We start from the raw sequence: 17,490 nt of genomic DNA, 5'->3' as shown, positions 1-17,490 counted from the left end.
AGCCCGTACCCTAGTTAGTGATACCCCGACCCAGCCCGTTCCCTAGTTAGTGATACCCCGACCCAGCCCGTACCCTAGTTAGTGATACCCCGACCCAGCCCGTACCCTAGTTAGTGATACCCCGACCCAGTTCGTTAGTTAGTGATACCCGACCCAGCCCGTTCCCTAGTTAGTGATACCCCGACCCAGCCCGTACCCTAGTTAGTGATACCCCGACCCAGTCCGTACCCTAGTTAGTGATACCCCGACCCAGTCCGTACCCTAGTTAGTGATACCCGGACCCAGCCCGTATCCTAGTTAGTGATACCCCGACCCAGCCCGTACCCTAGTTAGTGATACCCCGACCCAGTTCGTACCCTAGTTAGTGATACCCGGACCCAGCCCGTACCCTAGTTAGTGATACCCGGACGCAGCCCGTACCCTGGTTAGAGATACCCCGACCCAGCCCGTTCCCTAGTTAGTAATACCCCGACCCAGGCCGTACCCTAGTTAGTGAAGCCCCGACCCAGCCCGTACCCTAGTTAGTGATACCCGGACGCAGCCCGTACCCTGGTTAGTAATACCCCGACCCAGCCCGTTCCCTAGTTAGTAATACCCCGACCCAGCCCGTTCCCTAGTTAGTAATACCCCGACCCAGCCCGTTCCCTAGTTAGTAATACCCCGACCCAGCCCGTTCCCTAGTTAGTAATACCCCGACTCAGCCCGTTCCCTAGTTAGTGAAGCCCCGACCCAGGCCGTACCCTGGTTAGAGATGCCCCGACCCAGCCCGTACCCTGGTTAGTGATACCCGGACCCAGCCCGTACCCTAGTTATTGATAAAAAACAGGCTCTACTCCGCCCTAACCTGATGTATCATGTCTTATCACCTCTTACACTGTTCACATGGACTCATCACCTCTTACTGTTCACATGGACTCATCACCTCTTACTGTTCCCATGGACTCATCACCTCTTACTGTTCACATGGACTCATCACCTCTTACTGTTCACATGGACTCATCACATGGACTCATCACCTCTTACACTGTTCACATGGACTCATCACCTCTTACACTGTTCACATGGACTCATCACCTCTTACACTGTTCACATGGACTCATCACCTCTTACACTGTTCACATGGACTCATCACCTCTTACACTGTTCACATGGACTCATCACCTCTTACACTGTTCACATGGACTCATCACCTCTTACACTGTTCACATGGACTCATCACCTCTTACTGTTCACCTGGACTCATCACCTCTTATGGGACTCATCACCTCTTACACTGTTCACATGGACTCATCACCTCTTACACTGTTCACATGGACTCATCACCTCTTACACTGTTCACATGGACTCATCACCTCTTACACTGTTCACATGGACTCATCACCTCTTACTGTTCACATGGACTCATCACCTCTTACTGTTCACATGGACTCATCACCTCTTACACTGTTCACATGGACTCATCACCTCTTACACTGTTCACATGGACTCATCACCTCTTACTGTTCACATGGACTCATCACCTCTTACTGTTCACCTGGACTCATCACATGGACTCATCACCTCTTACACTGTTCACATGGACTCATCACCTCTTACTGCTCACATGGACTCATCACCTCTTACTGCTCCCATGGACTCATCACCTCTTACTGCTCACATGGACTCATCACCTCTTACACTGTTCCCACACAAACCCCTCTGCGGGACGCTGCTCCAGTTGTGTGCGTCACCAGTCATTACCAGTGCAGGCTACATGCTGGTGTATCATACTAACACACACAGACAACACCATATAACATGTGCGTGTGGATGCACATAAGTAGGTGGACTTATTTTCCCTTTTGTACTTTAACTATTTGCAAATAAATTACATTTGAAATGTCTTTATTCTTTTGGAACTTCTTTGAGTGTAATGTTTTCTGTTCAATTGTATTGTTTATTTCACTTTGGTTTATTATCTAGTTTACTTGCTTTGGCAATGTCAACATATGCTTCCCATTCCAATAAAGCCCTTAACTTGAATAAATTGAAATGATTTGAGAGAGCGAGACAGCACGAGCGAGAGAGAGAGAGAGAGCACAGGAGCGAGAGAGAGAGCACAGGAGCGAGAGAGAGAGAGAGAGAGAGAGCACAGGAGCGAGAGAGAGAGAGAGAGAGAGAGAGGAGCGAGAGAGAGAGAGAGAGAGAGAGCACAGAGAGCGAGAGAGAGAGAGAGAGAGAGAGAGAGAGAGCACAGGAGCGAGAGAGAGAGAGAGAGAGAGAGAGCACAGGAGGAGAGAGAGAGAGAGAGAGAGAGAGAGAGAGAGAGCACAGGAGCGAGAGAGAGAGAGAGCACAGGAGCGAGAGAGAGAGAGAGAGAGCACAGGAGCGAGAGAGAGAGAGAGAGAGAGAGAGCACAGGAGCGAGCGCAAGAGGAGGAGTACTTGAGGTTAATAAATATTGACAGTGAATCATCTTCCCTGACAGGGTCGCAGGTGGCTCTCTGAGGATTTAACACACTGGAGAGAAGACACACTAAAACCCAAATAAAGCTTAACGAACCCTCAAAACAAAGTTTGAGGTCCTTTAAGAAAAATACCCCCCCCATCTCCTCCCTCTCTCCTCCTTTTTCTACCAGTCCTTAAAAATGACATTCTCCCGCTCTTCATCTCTTTCATCTGCCACTGATTTGATCTCTTTCATCCCTCCCTCCCTCAGTCTCTCCTTTCATCCCTCCCTCCATCTCTCCTTTCATCCCTCCCTCAGTCTCTCCTTTCATCCCTCCCTCCATCTCTTTCATCCCTCCCTCCCTCCGTCTCTCCTTTCATCCCTCCCTCCGTCTCTCCTTTCATCCCTCCCTCCATCTCTTTCATCCCTCCCTCCATCTCTTTCATCCCTCCCTCCCTCCGTCTCTCCTTTCATCCCTCCCTCCGTCTCTCCTTTCATCCCTCCCTCAGTCTCTCCTTTCATCCGTCTCTCCTTTCATCCCTCCCTCCGTCTCTCCTTTCATCCCTCCCCTCCCTCCGTCATCCTTCTCATCCCTCCCTCCATCTCTTTCATCCCTCCCTCAGTCTCTCCTTTCATCCCTCCCTCAGTCTCTCCTTTCATCCGTCTCTCCTTTCATCCCTCCCTCCGTCTCTCCTTTCATCCGTCTCTCCTTTCATCCCTCCCTCAGTCTCTCCTTTCATCCCTCCCTCAGTCTCTCCTTTCATCCCTCCCTCAGTCTCTCCTTTCATCCCTCCCTCAGTCTCTCCTTTCATCCCTCCCTCCCTCCCCGTCTCTCCTTTCATCCCTCTCTCCTTTCATCCCTCCCTCCGTCTCTCCTTTCATCCCTCCCTCCTTTCATCCCTCCCTCAGTCTCTCCTTTCATCCCTCCCTCTGTCTCTCATTTCATCCCTCCCTCCTCTCTCTTTCATCCCTCCCTCCATCTCTCCTTTCATCACTCCCTCCATCTCTCCTTTCATCCCTCCCACCATCTCTCCTTTCATCCCTCCCACCATCTCTCCTTTCATCCCTCCATCTCTCCTTTCATCACTCCCTCCATCTCTCCTTTCATCACTCCCTCCATCTCTCCTTTCATCCCTCCATCTCTCCTTTCATCTCTCTCCTCTAATTCTCTAACCCTCCAATATCCCTCATCTCTCTTTCTCCCTCTGATATCCACCTGTGTTATAGAGTCTCTTCACACGTAACAGACATAACTAGTCTCTGATCATATACCCTAACGTAACAGACATAACTAGTCTCTGATCATATAACCTAACATACATAACTAGTCTCTGATCATATAACCTAATGTAGCAGACATCACTAGTCTCTGATCATATACCCTAACCTAACAGACATAACTAGTCTCTGATCATATAACCTAACATACATAACTAGTCTCTGATCATATAACCTAATGTAGCAGACATAACTAGTCTCTGATCATATACCCTAACGTAGCAGACATAACTAGTCTCTAAATTAGTCTAGTCTCTATTAATATACACACGTACCCGTATGTATGTATTAATATACACACGTACCCGTATGTATGTATTAATATACACACGTACCAGTATGTAACCGCTTGGCCACCTTGTCGGTTCGGTGATTGGTTACTGGCCCAACACTCTAACCGCTTGGTCACCTTGTCGGTTCGGTGATTGGTTACTGGCCCAACACTAACCGCTTGGCCACCTTGTCGGTTCGGTGATTGGTTACTGGCCCAACACTCTAACCGCTTGGTCACCTTGTCGGTTCGGTGATTGGTTACTGGCCCAACGTCCTAACCGCCTGGTCACCTTGTGTGTTTGTACCTTAAACAGTAGAGAGTCGTCCATGTGTTCAGCGTAGACAGAGGTCAGCCTGTACTGGTTCTCAGTAGTGATGTCTATCTGATAGCCGGTCAGAACATAACACACCGTCCTGAACTCCTGAATCTTCCTCTGGAACACCTGGCAACAACACAGATACAACACTGGTTCACAATAGTCTCTCCGTCACTCACTCTCCGTCCGTCACTCACTCACTCACACTCTCCGTCCGTCACTCATCAGAAGAGATGAGGCAGAGCAGAGAGAGGGATGAGGCAGAGCAGAGAGAGAGGGATGAGGCAGAGGAGAGGGATGAGAGGGAGAGAGAGAGAGATGGGCAGAGGAGGAGAGATGAGGCAGAGGAGAGAGAGAGATGAGGCAGAGGAGAGAGAGAGATGAGGCAGAGGAGAGAGAGAGATGAGGTAGAGGAGAGAGAGAGATGAGGTAGAGAGAGATGAGGTAGAGAGAGAGAGATGAGGTAGAGAGAGAGAGATGAGGTAGAGGAGAGAGGGATGAGAGGAGAGGGATGAGAGAGAGATGAGAGGAGAGAGGATGAGGTAGAGAGAGAGAGATGAGGTACAGAGAGAGAGGGATGAGAGAGGAGAGGGATGAGAGGAGAGAGAGAGAATAGGTAGAGATGGATAAGGTAGAGGAGAGAGAGATGAGGAGAGAGAGAGGGATGAGGTAGAGGAGGTAGAGAGAGAGATGAGGTAGAGGAGAGAGAGAGAGAGAGATGAGGTAGAGGAGAGAGAGAGAGGAGGTAGAGGAGAGAGAGGGATGAGGTAGAGGAGAGAGAGGGATGAGGTAGAGGAGAGAGGAGAGAGAGATGAGGTAGAGATGAGGTAGAGAGAGAGAGGACATGAGGTAGAGGAGAGATGAGAGAGAGAGATGAGGTAGAGGAGAGAGAGGAGAGAGAGAGAGATGAGGTAGAGGAGAGAGAGAGAGATTAGGTAGAGGAGAGAGAGAGAGATGAGGTAGAGAGAGGAGAGAGAGATGAGGTAGAGAGAGAGGTAGAGGAGAGAGAGAGAGGGATGAGGTAGAGGAGAGAGAGGGATGAGAGGATGAGAGGGATGAGGTAGAGGAGAGAGAGGGATGAGGTAGAGGAGGTAGAGGAGAGAGATGAGGTAGAGGAGAGAGGTAGAGGAGAGAGAGGGATGAGGCAGAGGAGAGAGGGATGAGGCAGAGATGAGGGAGAGGAGAGAGAGAGAGGGATGAGGCAGAGCAGAGAGAGAGGGATGAGGCAGAGCAGAGAGAGAGGGATGAGGCAGAGCAGAGAGAGAGATGAGGCAGAGGAGAGAGAGATGAGGAAGAGGAGAGAGAGAGAGATGAGGTAGAGGAGAGAGAGGGATGAGGTAGAGGAGAGAGAGAGAGATGAGGTAGAGGAGAGAGAGATGAGGTAGAGGAGAGAGGTAGAGGAGAGAGGGATGAGGTAGAGGAGAGAGGTAGAGGAGAGAGGGATGAGGTAGAGGAGAGGTAGAGGAGAGAGGGATGAGGTAGAGGAGAGAGAGAGATGAGGTAGAGGAGAGAGATGAGGTAGAGGAGAGAGAGATGAGGTAGAGGAGAGAGAGGGATGAGGTAGAGGAGAGATGGATGAGGTAGAGGAGAGAGGATGAGGTAGAGGAGAGAGAGAGATGAGGTAGAGAGAGATGAGGTAGAGGAGAGAGAGAGAGATGAGGTAGAGGAGAGAGGAGAGGTAGAGGTAGAGGAGAGATGAGAGAGAGAGAGATGAGGTAGAGGAGAGAGAGGTAGAGAGAGATGAGGTAGAGGAGAGAGAGAGATGAGGTAGAGGAGAGAGAGAGATGAGGTAGAGGAGAGAGAGATGAGGTAGAGGAGAGAGATGAGGTAGAGGAGAGAGAGAGAGAGGAGAGATGATGGTAGAGGAGAGAGAGGGATGAGGTAGAGGAGAGAGAGATGAGGTAGAGGAGAGAGAGAGATAGGTAGAGGAGAGAGAGAGATGAGGTAGAGGAGAGAGAGAGATGAGGTAGAGGAGAGAGAGGGATGAGGTAGAGGAGAGAGGGATGAGGTAGAGGAGAGATGAGGTAGAGGAGAGAGAGAGAGGTAGAGGTAGAGAGAGAGGTAGAGGAGAGAGAGAGATGAGGTAGAGGAGAGATGAGGTAGAGGAGAGATGAGGTAGAGGAGAGAGAGATGAGGTAGAGGAGAGAGAGTAGAGGAGAGAGAGAGAGATGAGGTAGAGGAGAGAGAGAGAGATGAGGTAGAGGAGAGAGAGGTAGAGGAGAGAGAGATGAGGTAGAGGAGAGAGAGGGATGAGGTAGAGGAGAGAGAGATGAGAGTGAGGTAGAGGAGAGAGAGAGGATGAGGTAGAGGAGAGAGAGGGATGAGATAGAGGAGAGAGAGGGATGAGGTAGAGGAGAGAGAGAATGAGGTAGAGGAGAGAGAGGGATGAGGTAGAGGAGAGAGAGATGAGGTAGAGGAGAGAGAGGGATGAGGTAGAGGAGAGATGAGGTAGAGAGAGAGAGGGATGAGGTAGAGGAGAGAGATGAGGTAGAGGAGAGATGAGGTAGAGGAGAGATGAGGTAGAGGAGAGATGAGGTAGAGGAGAGAGGTAGAGGAGAGAGGTAGAGGAGAGAGAGAGATGAGGTAGAGAGAGAGAGAGAGAGAGATGAGGTAGAGAGAGAGATGAGGTAGAGGAGAGATGAGGTAGAGGAGAGGAGATGAGGTAGAGGAGAGAGATGAGGTAGAGGGAGAGAGGTGAGGTAGAGGAGAGAGAGGGATGAGGTAGAGGGAGAGAGAGAGATGAGGTAGAGGAGAGAGAGATGAGGTAGAGGAGAGAGGGATGAGGTAGAGGAGAGAGAGGAGAGGAGAGAGAGGGATGAGAGAGGAGAGAGGGAATGAGGCAGAGGAGAGATGGGATGAGGTAGAGAGATGAGAGAGAGAGATGAGAGGCAGAGCAGAGAGAGAGGATGAGGTAGAGGAGAGAGAGAGAGATTAGGAGAGAGAGAGAGAGATAGCTGAGGTAGAGGAGAGAATGAGGTAGAGGAGAGAGAGAGAGAGAGATGAGGTAGAGGAGAGAGAGAGAGATGAGGTAGAGGAGAGAGAGAATGAGGTAGAGGAGAGAGAGATGAGGTAGAGGAGAGAGGTAGAGGAGAGAGGGATGAGGTAGAGGAGAGAGGTAGAGGAGAGAGGGATGAGGTAGAGGAGAGAGAGAGATGAGGTAGAGGAGAGAGAGAGAGGTAGAGGAGAGAGAGAGATGAGGTAGAGGAGAGAGAGAATAGGTAGAGGAGAGATGGATGAGGTAGAGGAGAGATGGATGAGGTAGAGGAGAGATGGATGAGGTAGAGGAGAGAGAGAGATTAGGTAGAGAGAGAGAGAGATGAGGTAGAGGAGAGAGAGAGAATAGGTAGAGGAGAGATGGATGAGGTAGAGGAGAGAGAGAGAGATAGAGGTAGAGGCGAGAGAGGGATGAGGTAGAGGAGAGATGAGGTAGAGGAGAGGAGGTAGAGGAGAGGTAGAGGAGAGAGAGATGAGGTAGAGGAGAGAGAGAGATGAGGTAGAGGAGAGAGAGGGATGAGGTAGAGGAGAGAGAGATGAGGTAGAGGAGAGAGAGATGAGGTAGAGGAGAGAGAGAGGGATGAGGTAGAGGAGAGAGAGGATGAGGTAGAGGAGAGAGAGAGATGAGGTAGAGGAGAGAGAGAGGGATGAGGTAGAGGAGAGAGAGATGAGGTAGAGGAGAGAGAGAGATGAGGTAGAGGAGAGAGAGATGAGGTAGAGGAGAGAGAGGGATGAGGAGAGGAGAGAGATAGAGAGGGATGAGAGAGGTAGAGGAGAGAGAGGATGAGGTAGAGGAGAGAGAGAGTAGAGAGAGAGAGAGAGAGATGAGAGAGAGAGATGAGGTAGAGGAGAGAGAGATGAGGAGAGAGAGGAGAGAGATGAGGTAGAGGAGAGAGATGGATGAGGTAGAGGAGAGAGAGAGAGATGAGGTAGAGGAGGAGAGATGAGGTAGAGGAGAGAGGATGAGGTGAGGAGAGAGAGGATGAGGTAGAGGAGAGAGAGAGATGAGGTAGAGGAGAGGTAGAGGAGATGAGGTAGAGAGAGAGGTAGAGAGAGAGAGAGAGATGAGGTAGAGGGAGAGAGAGAGATGAGGTAGAGAGAGAGAGAGAGATGAGGTAGAGGAGAGAGAGGGATGAGGTAGAGGAGAGAGAGGATAGAGAGGAGAGATGAGAGAGGATGAGGTAGAGAGAGATGAGGTAGAGGAGAGAGGTAGAGGAGAGAGATGAGGTAGAGGAGAGAGAGAGGGGGATGAGGTAGAGGAGAGAGAGGGATGAGGTAGAGAGAGAGATGAGGTAGAGGAGAGAGAGATGAGGTAGAGGAGAGAGAGGGATGAGGCAGAGCAGAGAGAGAGATGAGGTGGGAAGAGGAGAGCAGAGAGGAGAGAGATGAGGTAGAGGAGAGAGAGAGAGGGATGAGGCAGAGCAGAGAGAGAGAGATGAGGTAGAGAGAGAGAGAGAGATGAGGTAGAGGAGAGAGAGGATGAGGTAGAGGAGAGAGAGATGAGGTAGAGGAGAGAGGGATGAGGTAGAGGAGAGAGAGGGAGGTAGAGGAGAGAGAGAGAGAGAGGGATGAGGAGAGAGAGAGATGAGGTAGAGAGAGAGAGGGAGAGGAGAGAGAGAGGGATGAGGGAGAGAGAGAGAGAGGATGAGGTAGAGCAGAGAGAGATGAGGTAGAGGAGAGAGATGAGGTAGAGAGAGAGAGAGATGAGGTAGAGGAGAGAGAGAGATGAGGTAGAGGGATGAGGTAGGAGGAGAGCGAGATGGAGAGAGAGAGAGAGGATAGAGGCAGAGCAGAGAGAGAGATGAGGCAGAGCAGAGGAGAGATGAGGTAGAGGAGAGAGAGAGAGATGAGGTAGAGGAGAGAGAGAGGGTAGAGGAGAGATGAGGTAGAGGAGAGAGATGAGGTAGAGGGAGAGAGAGAGAGAGATGAGGTAGAGGAGAGAGAGAGAGATGAGGTAGAGGAGAGAGGTAGATGAGGTAGAGGAGAGAGATGAGGTAGAGGAGAGAGAGATGAGGTAGATGGAGGATAGAGGAGAGAGAGAGAGAGATGAGGTAGAGGAGAGAGAGGATGAGGTGAGGGAGAGAGAGATGAGGTAGAGGAGAGAGAGATGAGGTAGAGGAGAGAGAGAGAGATGAGGTAGAGGAGAGAGAGAGAGATGAGGTAGAGGAGAGAGAGAGAGATGAGGTAGAGGGAGAGGTAGAGGAGAGATGAGGTAGAGGAGAGAGAGATGAGATGAGGTAGAGGAGAGAGAGGTAGAGGAGAGAGAGAGAGATGAGGTAGAGGAGAGAGATGAGGTAGGGATGAGGTAGAGGAGAGAGATGAGAGAGGAGAGAGAGGATGAGGTAGAGGAGAGAGAGAGATGAGGTAGAGGAGAGAGAGATGAGGTAGAGGAGAGAGAGAGAGATGAGGTAGAGGAGAGAGAGAGGGATGAGGTAGAGGAGAGAGAGATGAGGTAGAGGAGAGAGAGAGAGATGAGGTAGAGGAGAGAGAGAGATGAGGTAGAGGAGAGAGATGAGATGAGGTAGAGGAGAGAGAGAGATGAGGTAGAGGAGAGAGAGAGATGAGGTAGAGGAGAGAGAGAGATGAGGTAGAGGAGAGAGAGGATGAGGTAGAGGAGAGATATGAGGTAGAGGTAGAGAGAGAGATGAGAGGTAGAGGAGAGAGAGGGATGAGGTAGAGGAGAGAGATGAGGAGAGAGGAGAGGTAGGGAGGTAGAGGAGAGAGAGATGAGGTAGAGGAGAGAGATAGAGAGGCAGAGGAGAGAGATGAGGTATGAGGAGAGGAGAGAGAGAGAGATGAGGTAGAGAGAGAGAGAGGAGGAGAGGAGAGAGAGAGATGAGGTAGAGGAGAGAGAGAGAGATGAGGTAGAGGAGAGAGAGATATGAGGTAGAGGAGAGAGAGAGATGAGGTAGAGGAGAGAGATGAGGTAGAGGAGAGAGAGATGAGGTAGAGGAGAGAGAGGAGAGAGAGAGGGATGAGGTGAGGAGGTAGAGAGAGAGAGGATGAGGTAGAGGAGAGAGAGATGAGGTAGAGGAGAGAGAGAGATAGGTAGAGGAGAGAGAGATGAGGTAGAGGAGAGAGAGAGAGATGAGGTAGAGGAGAGAGAGAGGATGAGGTAGAGAGAGAGAGAGAGATGAGGTAGAGGAGAGAGATGAGGTAGAGGAGAGAGAGAGATGAGGTAGAGGAGAGAGAGAGAGATGAGGTAGAGGAGAGAGAGAGAGAGGTAGAGGAGAGGAGGATGAGGTAGAGGAGAGAGAGAGAGATGAGGTAGAGGAGAGAGAGAGATGAGGTAGAGGAGAGAGAGAGATGAGGTAGAGGAGAGAGAGATGAGGTAGAGGAGAGAGAGAGATGAGGTAGAGGAGAGAGAGAGATGAGGTAGAGGAGAGAGAGAGAGGTAGATGAGGAGAGAGGGAGAGAGAGATGAGGTAGAGGAGAGAGATGAGGTAGAGGAGAGAGGGATGAGGTAGAGAGAGAGAGATGAGGTAGAGGAGAGAGAGAGATGAGGTAGAGGAGAGAGAGAGATGAGGTAGAGGGAGAGAGAGGTAGATGAGAGATAGAGGGAGAGAGAGAGAGATGAGGTAGAGGAGAGAGAGAGAGATGAGGTAGAGGAGAGAGAGAGGGATGAGGTAGAGAGAGAGAGAGAGATGAGGTAGAGGAGAGAGAGATGAGGTAGAGAGAGAGAGAGATGAGGTAGAGGAGAGATGAGGTAGAGGAGAGAGAGATGAGATGAGGAGAGAGGAGAGATGAGGTAGAGGAGAGAGAGAGATGAGGTAGAGGAGAGAGAGAGGGATGAGGTAGAGAGGAGAGAGAGAGAGATGAGGCAGAGGAGAGAGAGGATGAGGTAGAGGAGAGAGAGGATGAGGTAGAGGAGAGAGGAGATGAGGTAGAGGAGAGAGAGAGAGATGAGGTAGAGGAGAGAGAGAGAGAGAGAGGATGAGGAGAGAGAGAGAGATGAGGTAGAGAGAGAGAGATGAGGTAGAGGAGAGAGAGAGATGAGAGAGAGATGAGGTAGAGAGAGAGAGATGAGAGGAGAGAGGGATGAGGTAGAGGAGAGAGAGATAGAGGAGAGAGGGATGAGGTAGAGGAGAGAGAGGGATGAGGCAGAGGAGAGAGAGATGAGGTAGAGGAGAGAGAGCAGAGAGAGGATGAGGCAGAGCAGAGATGAGAGAGGAGATGAGGTAGAGGGGAGAGAGGGATGAGGCAGAGGAGAGATGAGGTAGAGGAGAGAGAGAGAGAGGTAGAGGAGAGAGAGATGAGGTAGAGGAGAGATGAGGGATGAGGTGGAGGAGAGAGAGATGAGGTAGAGGAGAGAGAGAGATGAGGTAGAGGAGAGAGAGAGAGGTAGAGGAGAGAGAGATGAGGTAGAGGAGAGATGGAGGTAGAGATGAGATGAGGTAGAGGTAGAGAGATGAGGTAGAGGAGAGAGAGAGAGATGAGGTAGAGGAGAGAGAGAGAGATGAGGTAGAGGAGAGAGAGATGAGGTAGAGGAGAGAGAGAGATGAGGTAGAGGAGAGGAGATGAGGTAGAGGGAGAGATGAGGTAGAGGAGAGAGATGAGGTAGAGGAGAGAGAGGGATGAGGTAGAGGAGAGAGATGAGGTAGAGGAGAGAGATGAGGTAGAGAGGAGAGAGATGAGGTAGAGGAGAGATGAGAGCAGAGGAGATGAGGGAGAGGCAGAGGAGAGAGAGATGAGGTAGAGGAGAGAGAGAGATGAGGTAGAGGAGAGAGAGAGAGATGAGGTAGAGGAGAGAGAGATGAGGTAGAGGAGAGAGGTAGAGAGAGAGTGAGAGGTAGAGGAGAGAGAGAGAGATGAGGTAGAGGAGAGAGAGAGGGAGAGGTAGAGGAGAGAGGTAGAGGATGAGGTAGAGGAGAGAGGGATGAGGTAGAGGAGAGGGATGAGGTAGAGGAGAGAGAGGGATGAGGTAGAGGGAGATGAGGTAGAGGAGAGATGAGGTAGAGGAGAGAGGAGAGAGATGAGGAGAGAGAGAGAGAGGATGAGGTAGAGGAGAGAGAGAGATGAGGTAGAGGAGAGAGAGAGATGAGGTAGAGGAGAGAGAGAGATGAGGAGAGAGAGGTAGAGGCAGAGAGAGAGAGGTAGAGGGAGAGAGAGATGAGGTAGAGAGAGAGAGAGGGAGGAGGGTAGAGGAGAGAGAGGGGATGAGGAGAGAGGGATGAGAGAGAGAGGGATGAGGCAGAGGAGAGAGGAGATGAGGTAGAGGAGAGAGAGGATGAGGTAGAGCAGAGAGAGAGGGATGAGGTAGAGGAGAGAATGAGGTAGAGGAGAGAGAGAGATGAGGTAGAGGAGAGAGAGAGAGATGAGGTAGAGGAGAGAGAGGGATGAGGTAGAGGAGAGATGAGGTAGAGGAGAGAGGGATGAGGTAGAGGAGAGAGATAGAGGAGAGAGAGGATGAGGTAGAGGAGAGAGGGGTGAGAGAGGAGATGAGGTAGAGGGAGAGAGAGAGGTAGGCAGAGGAGAGAGAGAGAGATGAGGTAGAGGAGAGAGAGATGAGTAGAGGAGAGAGAGATGAGGTAGAGGAGAGAGAGAGATGAGGTAGAGGAGAGAGAGATGAGGTAGAGGAGAGAGAGAGGGATGAGGTAGAGGTAGAGGAGAGAGAGGGGATGAGGTAGAGAGAGAGAGGGATGAGGTAGAGGAGAGATGAGGTAGAGGAGAGAGAGATGAGGTAGAGGAGAGAGAGGGATGAGAGAGGAGAGAGAGGGATGAGGTAGAGGAGAGAGAGGGATGAGGTAGAGGAGAGAGAGGGATGAGGTAGAGGAGGATGAGGTAGAGGAGAGAGAGGATGAGGTAGAGAGAGAGAGGGATGAGGTAAAGGAGGAGGTGAGGTAGAGGAGAGAGGGATGAGGTAGAGGAGAGAGGTAGAGAGAGAGAGGGATGAGGTAGAGGAGAGAGAGGGATGAGGTAGAGAGGATGAGGTAGAGGAGCGAGAGATGAGGTAGAGGAGAGAGAGGGGATGAGGTAGAGGAGGTAGAGAGAGAGAGGTAGAGGAGAGAGGGATGAGGTAGAGGAGAGAGGGATGAGGTAGAGGAGAGAGGGATGAGGTAGAGGAGAGGAATAAGATGTGTAGGAAGAAGAAGGGGGATAAAACATGTTTATTTTCTATGTAATACAACATTCCACACCTCCTTCAACCGCTGGTTCTTCAGTTCAGCTGTTTCCATCTGTTTACGCAGATCTAAAACACAGAACAGTCGTGTTAAGCCGCATGTAGAACACAGAACAGTCGTGTTAAGCCGCATGTAGAACACAGAACAGTCCCTTAACGTTAAAGAACAGGGCTCCGGGCAGCCGAAGGAAATGGAGGAAAACTCGCCTCCCTGCGGACCTGGCATCCTTTCACTCCCTCCTCTCTTACATTTTCCTCTTCTGTCTCTGCTGCAAAGCCACTTTCTACCACTCTAAATTCCAAGCATCTGCCTCTAACCCTAGGAAGCTCTTTGCCACCTTCTCCTCCCTCCTGAATCCTCCTCCCCCCCTCCTCCCTCTCTGCAGATGACTTCACAACCATTTTGAAAAGAAGGTCGACGACATCCGATCCTCGCTTGCTAAGTCAAACGACACCGCTGGTTCTGCTCACACTGCCCTACCCTGTGCTCTGACCTCTTTCTCCCCTCTCTCTCCAGATGAAATCTCGCGTCTTGACGGCCGACCGCCCAACAACCTGCCCGCTTGACCCTATCCCCTCCTCTCTCTCCAGACCATTTCCGGAGACCTTCTCCCTTACCTCACCTCGCTCATCAACTCATCCCTGACCGCTGGCTACGTCCCTTCCGTCTTCAAGAGAGCGAGAGTTGCACCCTTCTGAAAAAACCTACACTCGATCCCTCCGATGTCAACAACTACAGACCAGTATCCCTTCTTTCTTTCTCTCCAAAACTCTTGAACGTGCCGTCCTTGGCCAGCTCTCCTTTCCATCTCTCTCAGAATGACCTTCTTGATCCAAATCAGTCAGGTTTCAAGACTAGTCATTCAACTGAGACTGCTCCTCTCTGTATCACGGAGGCGCTCCGCACTGCACAAAGCTAACTCTCTCTCCTCTGCTCTCATCCTTCTAGACCTATCGGCTGCCTTCGATACTGTGAACCATCAGATCCTCCTCTACACCCTCTCCGAGTTGGGCATCTCCCGGCGCGGCCCACGCTTGGGATTGCGTCCTACCTGACAGGTCGATCCTACCAGGTGGCGTGGCGAGAACCCGTCTCCACACCACGTGCTCTCACCACTGGTGTCCCCCAGGCTCTGTTCTAGGCCCTCTCCTATTCTCGCTATACACCAAGTCACTTGGCTCTGTCATAACCTCACATGGTCTCTCCTATCATTGCTATGCAGACGACACACAATTAATCTTCTCCTTTCCCCTTCTGATGACCAGGTGGCGAATCGCATCTCTGCATGTCTGGCAGACATATCAGTGTGGATGACGGATCACCACCTCAAGCTGAACCTCGGCAAGATGGAGCTGCTCTTCCTCCCGGGGAAGGACTGCCCGTTCCATGATCTCGCCATCACGGTTGACAATTCCATTGTGTCCTCCTCCCAGAGCGCTAAGAACCTTGGCGTGATCCTGGACAACACCCTGTCGTTCTCAACTAACATCAAGGCGGTGGCCCGTTCCTGTAGATTCATGCTCTACAACATCCGCAGAGTACGACCCTGCCTCACACAGGAAGCGGCGCAGGTCCTAATCCAGGCACTTGTCATCTCCCGTCTGGATTACTGCAACTCGCTGTTGGCTGGGCTCCCTGCCTGTGCCATTAAACCCCTACAACTCATCCAGAACGCCGCAGCCCGTCTGGTGTTCAACCTTCCCAAGTTCTCTCACGTCACCCGCTCCTCCGCTCCCTCCACTGGCTTCCAGTTGAAGCCGCATCCGCTACAAGACCATGGTGCTTGCCTACGGAGCTGTGAGGGGAACGGCACCTCAGTACCTCCAGGCTCTGATCAGGCCCTACACCCAAACAAGGGCACTGCGTTCATCCACCTCTGGCCTGCTCGCCTCCCTACCACTGAGGAAGTACAGTTCCCGCTCAGCCCAGTCAAAACTGTTCGCTGCTCTGGCCCCCCAATGGTGGAACAAACTCCCTCACGACGCCAGGACAGCGGAGTCAATCACCACCTTCCGGAGACACCTGAAACCCCACCTCTTTAAGGAATACCTAGGATAGGATAAAGTAATCCTTCTCACCCCCCCTTAAAAGATTTAGATGCACTATTGTAAAGTGGCTGTTCCACTGGATGTCATAAGGTGAACGCACCAATTTGTAAGTCGCTCTGGATAAGAGCGTCTGCTAAATGACTTAAATGTAAATGTAAATGTTAAACAGAGTCACTATGCAGTGACTAGGAGAGAGGAGACAAGAAGAGGGGAGGAGAGGAGAGGAAGGAAAAGGAGAAGAGGCGGAGAGGAGAGAGGTGGAGGAGTGGTGAAGGAGAGAAGAGGTGGAGAGGAGAGAGGAGGTGGAGGAGAGAGGAGAGAAAAGGTGGAGGAGAGAAAAGGTGGAGGAGAGGAATCGAGGAGAGAGAGGGGAGGTGGAGAGAGGGGAGGTGGAGGGAGAGGGAGGTGGAGGAGAGAGGAGGTGGAGGAGAGGAGAGAAAGGTGGAGGAGAGGAGAGTTGGAGGAGAAGAGAGGAGAGAAGAGAGGAGAAGAGGGTGGAGACGAGGTAGAGGTGAGATGAGGTGAGGTGAAGAGAAGAGAAAAAGAGGGTGGAGAAGAGGTGAAGGGGAGAGAGGTGGAGAGGAGAGGGGGAGAGAAGTGGTGGAGAGGAGAGGGGAGAAGAGAGGAGAAGAGGAGAGGGTGGAGAAGAAGGGAGAGGAGAGAGGTGGAGAGGAGAATAGACAGGAATAATTAGTTCAATTAAGTCTGAAATCAATTTGGGATAGCGACTTTCCAATTTAAAACGACTTGATTTGCGAAGACAAAGGACGCGTCCAGAAAAAAGCACCATATTCCCCTTGTAGTACCCACAGGCTCCCAGGTCAAGAGGAGTGTACTATCTAGGGAACAGGGTAGCATCTGGAACACCATATTCCCTTGTAGTACCCACAGGCTCCCAGGTCAAGAGGAGTGTACTATCTAGGGAACAGGGTAGCATCTGGAACGCCCTCTCCAAGCCAGAGAAATGGGCCTGCCTGGAATCTGATCAATTATTGACACGACAGTGAATGTTCCATAGTTCAGAAGGAGTGGTGTGGGTCGAGTGGAGGCGGAACAGAGCCTAATGGAACAACTGAATGACTGTGTAATTAACGTCACATAATCACAACAATGAACAATGACACAGACACATCCAGCCGTTGACAGCGTGAGGGTAATTACATGCTTTATTCATAATGTGATACTCCTCACCCTCCAGATTACTCATAATCACGTCCCTGCTCCTCTCCTCTACTTCATCTCCTCCCTTGTCCTCCCTCCCTTCTCCTCTGTCCTCCCTTGTCTTCCCTCTCCTCCCTTGTCTTCCCCCTCTCCTTCCTCATCCTCCCTCTCTACTTTCTCATCCTCCCTCTCTCCTCCCTTGTCTTCCCTCTCCCCTTGTCTTCCTCTCCCTATCTCCCTCCCTCCCCTCCCTCCCTTGTCCTCCCTCTCTCTCCTCCCTTGTCTTCCCCTATCTCCCTCTCTCCTCCTCCCTCTCTCTCTCTCTCCTTCCTCATCCTCCCCCTCTCCTCCCTTGTCTTGCCTCTCCTCCCTTGTCTTCCCTCTCCTCCCCTCTCCTCCTTCTCTCCTCCTCCCTTCTCTTCCCCTTCCTCCCTCCCTTCCTCTCTCCTCTCCCTCCTCCTCCCTTGTCCCTCCCTCTCTCCCTTGTCCTCCCCTCTCCTCTCCCCTTCCCTCCTCCCCTCTCCTCCCTTGTCCTCCCTCTCTCCTCCCTTGTCCTCCCTCTCTCCTCCCCCTTTGTCCTCCCTCTCTCTCCTCCCATGTCTTCCCCCTGTCCTCCCTTGTCCTCCCTCTCTCATCATCCCTCCCCTCCCCTTGTCTTCCCTCTCTCCCTCTCCTCCATATCTCCCTCTCTCCCTCCCCTCTCTCTCTCTCTCTCCTTCCTCATCCTCCCTCTCCTCCTTGTCTTCCCTTCTCCTCCCTCTCCTCTCTCCTTGTCCTCCTCTCTCTCCCTTGTCCCTCCCTCTCCTCCCCTGTCCTCCTCTCTCTCCTCCCTCCCTCCTCCCCTCCCTCTCCTCCCTCCTCTCCTCCCTT

The 17,490-nt window shown here is 51.6% G+C and overlaps 1 protein-coding gene across 1 annotated transcript in view; it reads right to left on the bottom strand.

The window, feature by feature from the left end:
- LOC135571011 (mitotic spindle assembly checkpoint protein MAD1-like) overlaps positions 1 to 13,556 on the bottom strand; it is a 56,242-nt gene extending 42,686 nt beyond the window's left edge. The window contains exons 1-2 of the mRNA XM_065016827.1: positions 13,427 to 13,556; positions 4,284 to 4,421 (exon numbers count right to left, since the gene is read on the bottom strand). Coding sequence (XP_064872899.1) covers positions 4,284 to 4,421; positions 13,427 to 13,543 — 255 coding nt within the window. The 5' untranslated portion in view covers positions 13,544 to 13,556. The remainder of the gene's footprint in view (positions 1 to 4,283; positions 4,422 to 13,426) is intronic.
- Positions 13,557 to 17,490: the final 3,934 nt, after the last annotated feature.

The sequence above is a fragment of the Oncorhynchus nerka genome, unplaced genomic scaffold (genome assembly GCF_034236695.1).
Source record: "Oncorhynchus nerka isolate Pitt River unplaced genomic scaffold, Oner_Uvic_2.0 unplaced_scaffold_847, whole genome shotgun sequence".
NCBI classification, from domain to species: domain Eukaryota; kingdom Metazoa; phylum Chordata; class Actinopteri; order Salmoniformes; family Salmonidae; genus Oncorhynchus; species Oncorhynchus nerka.
Note: the sequence above shows the minus strand (reverse complement) of the source record. Positions and strands in the feature narration are given on the sequence as shown.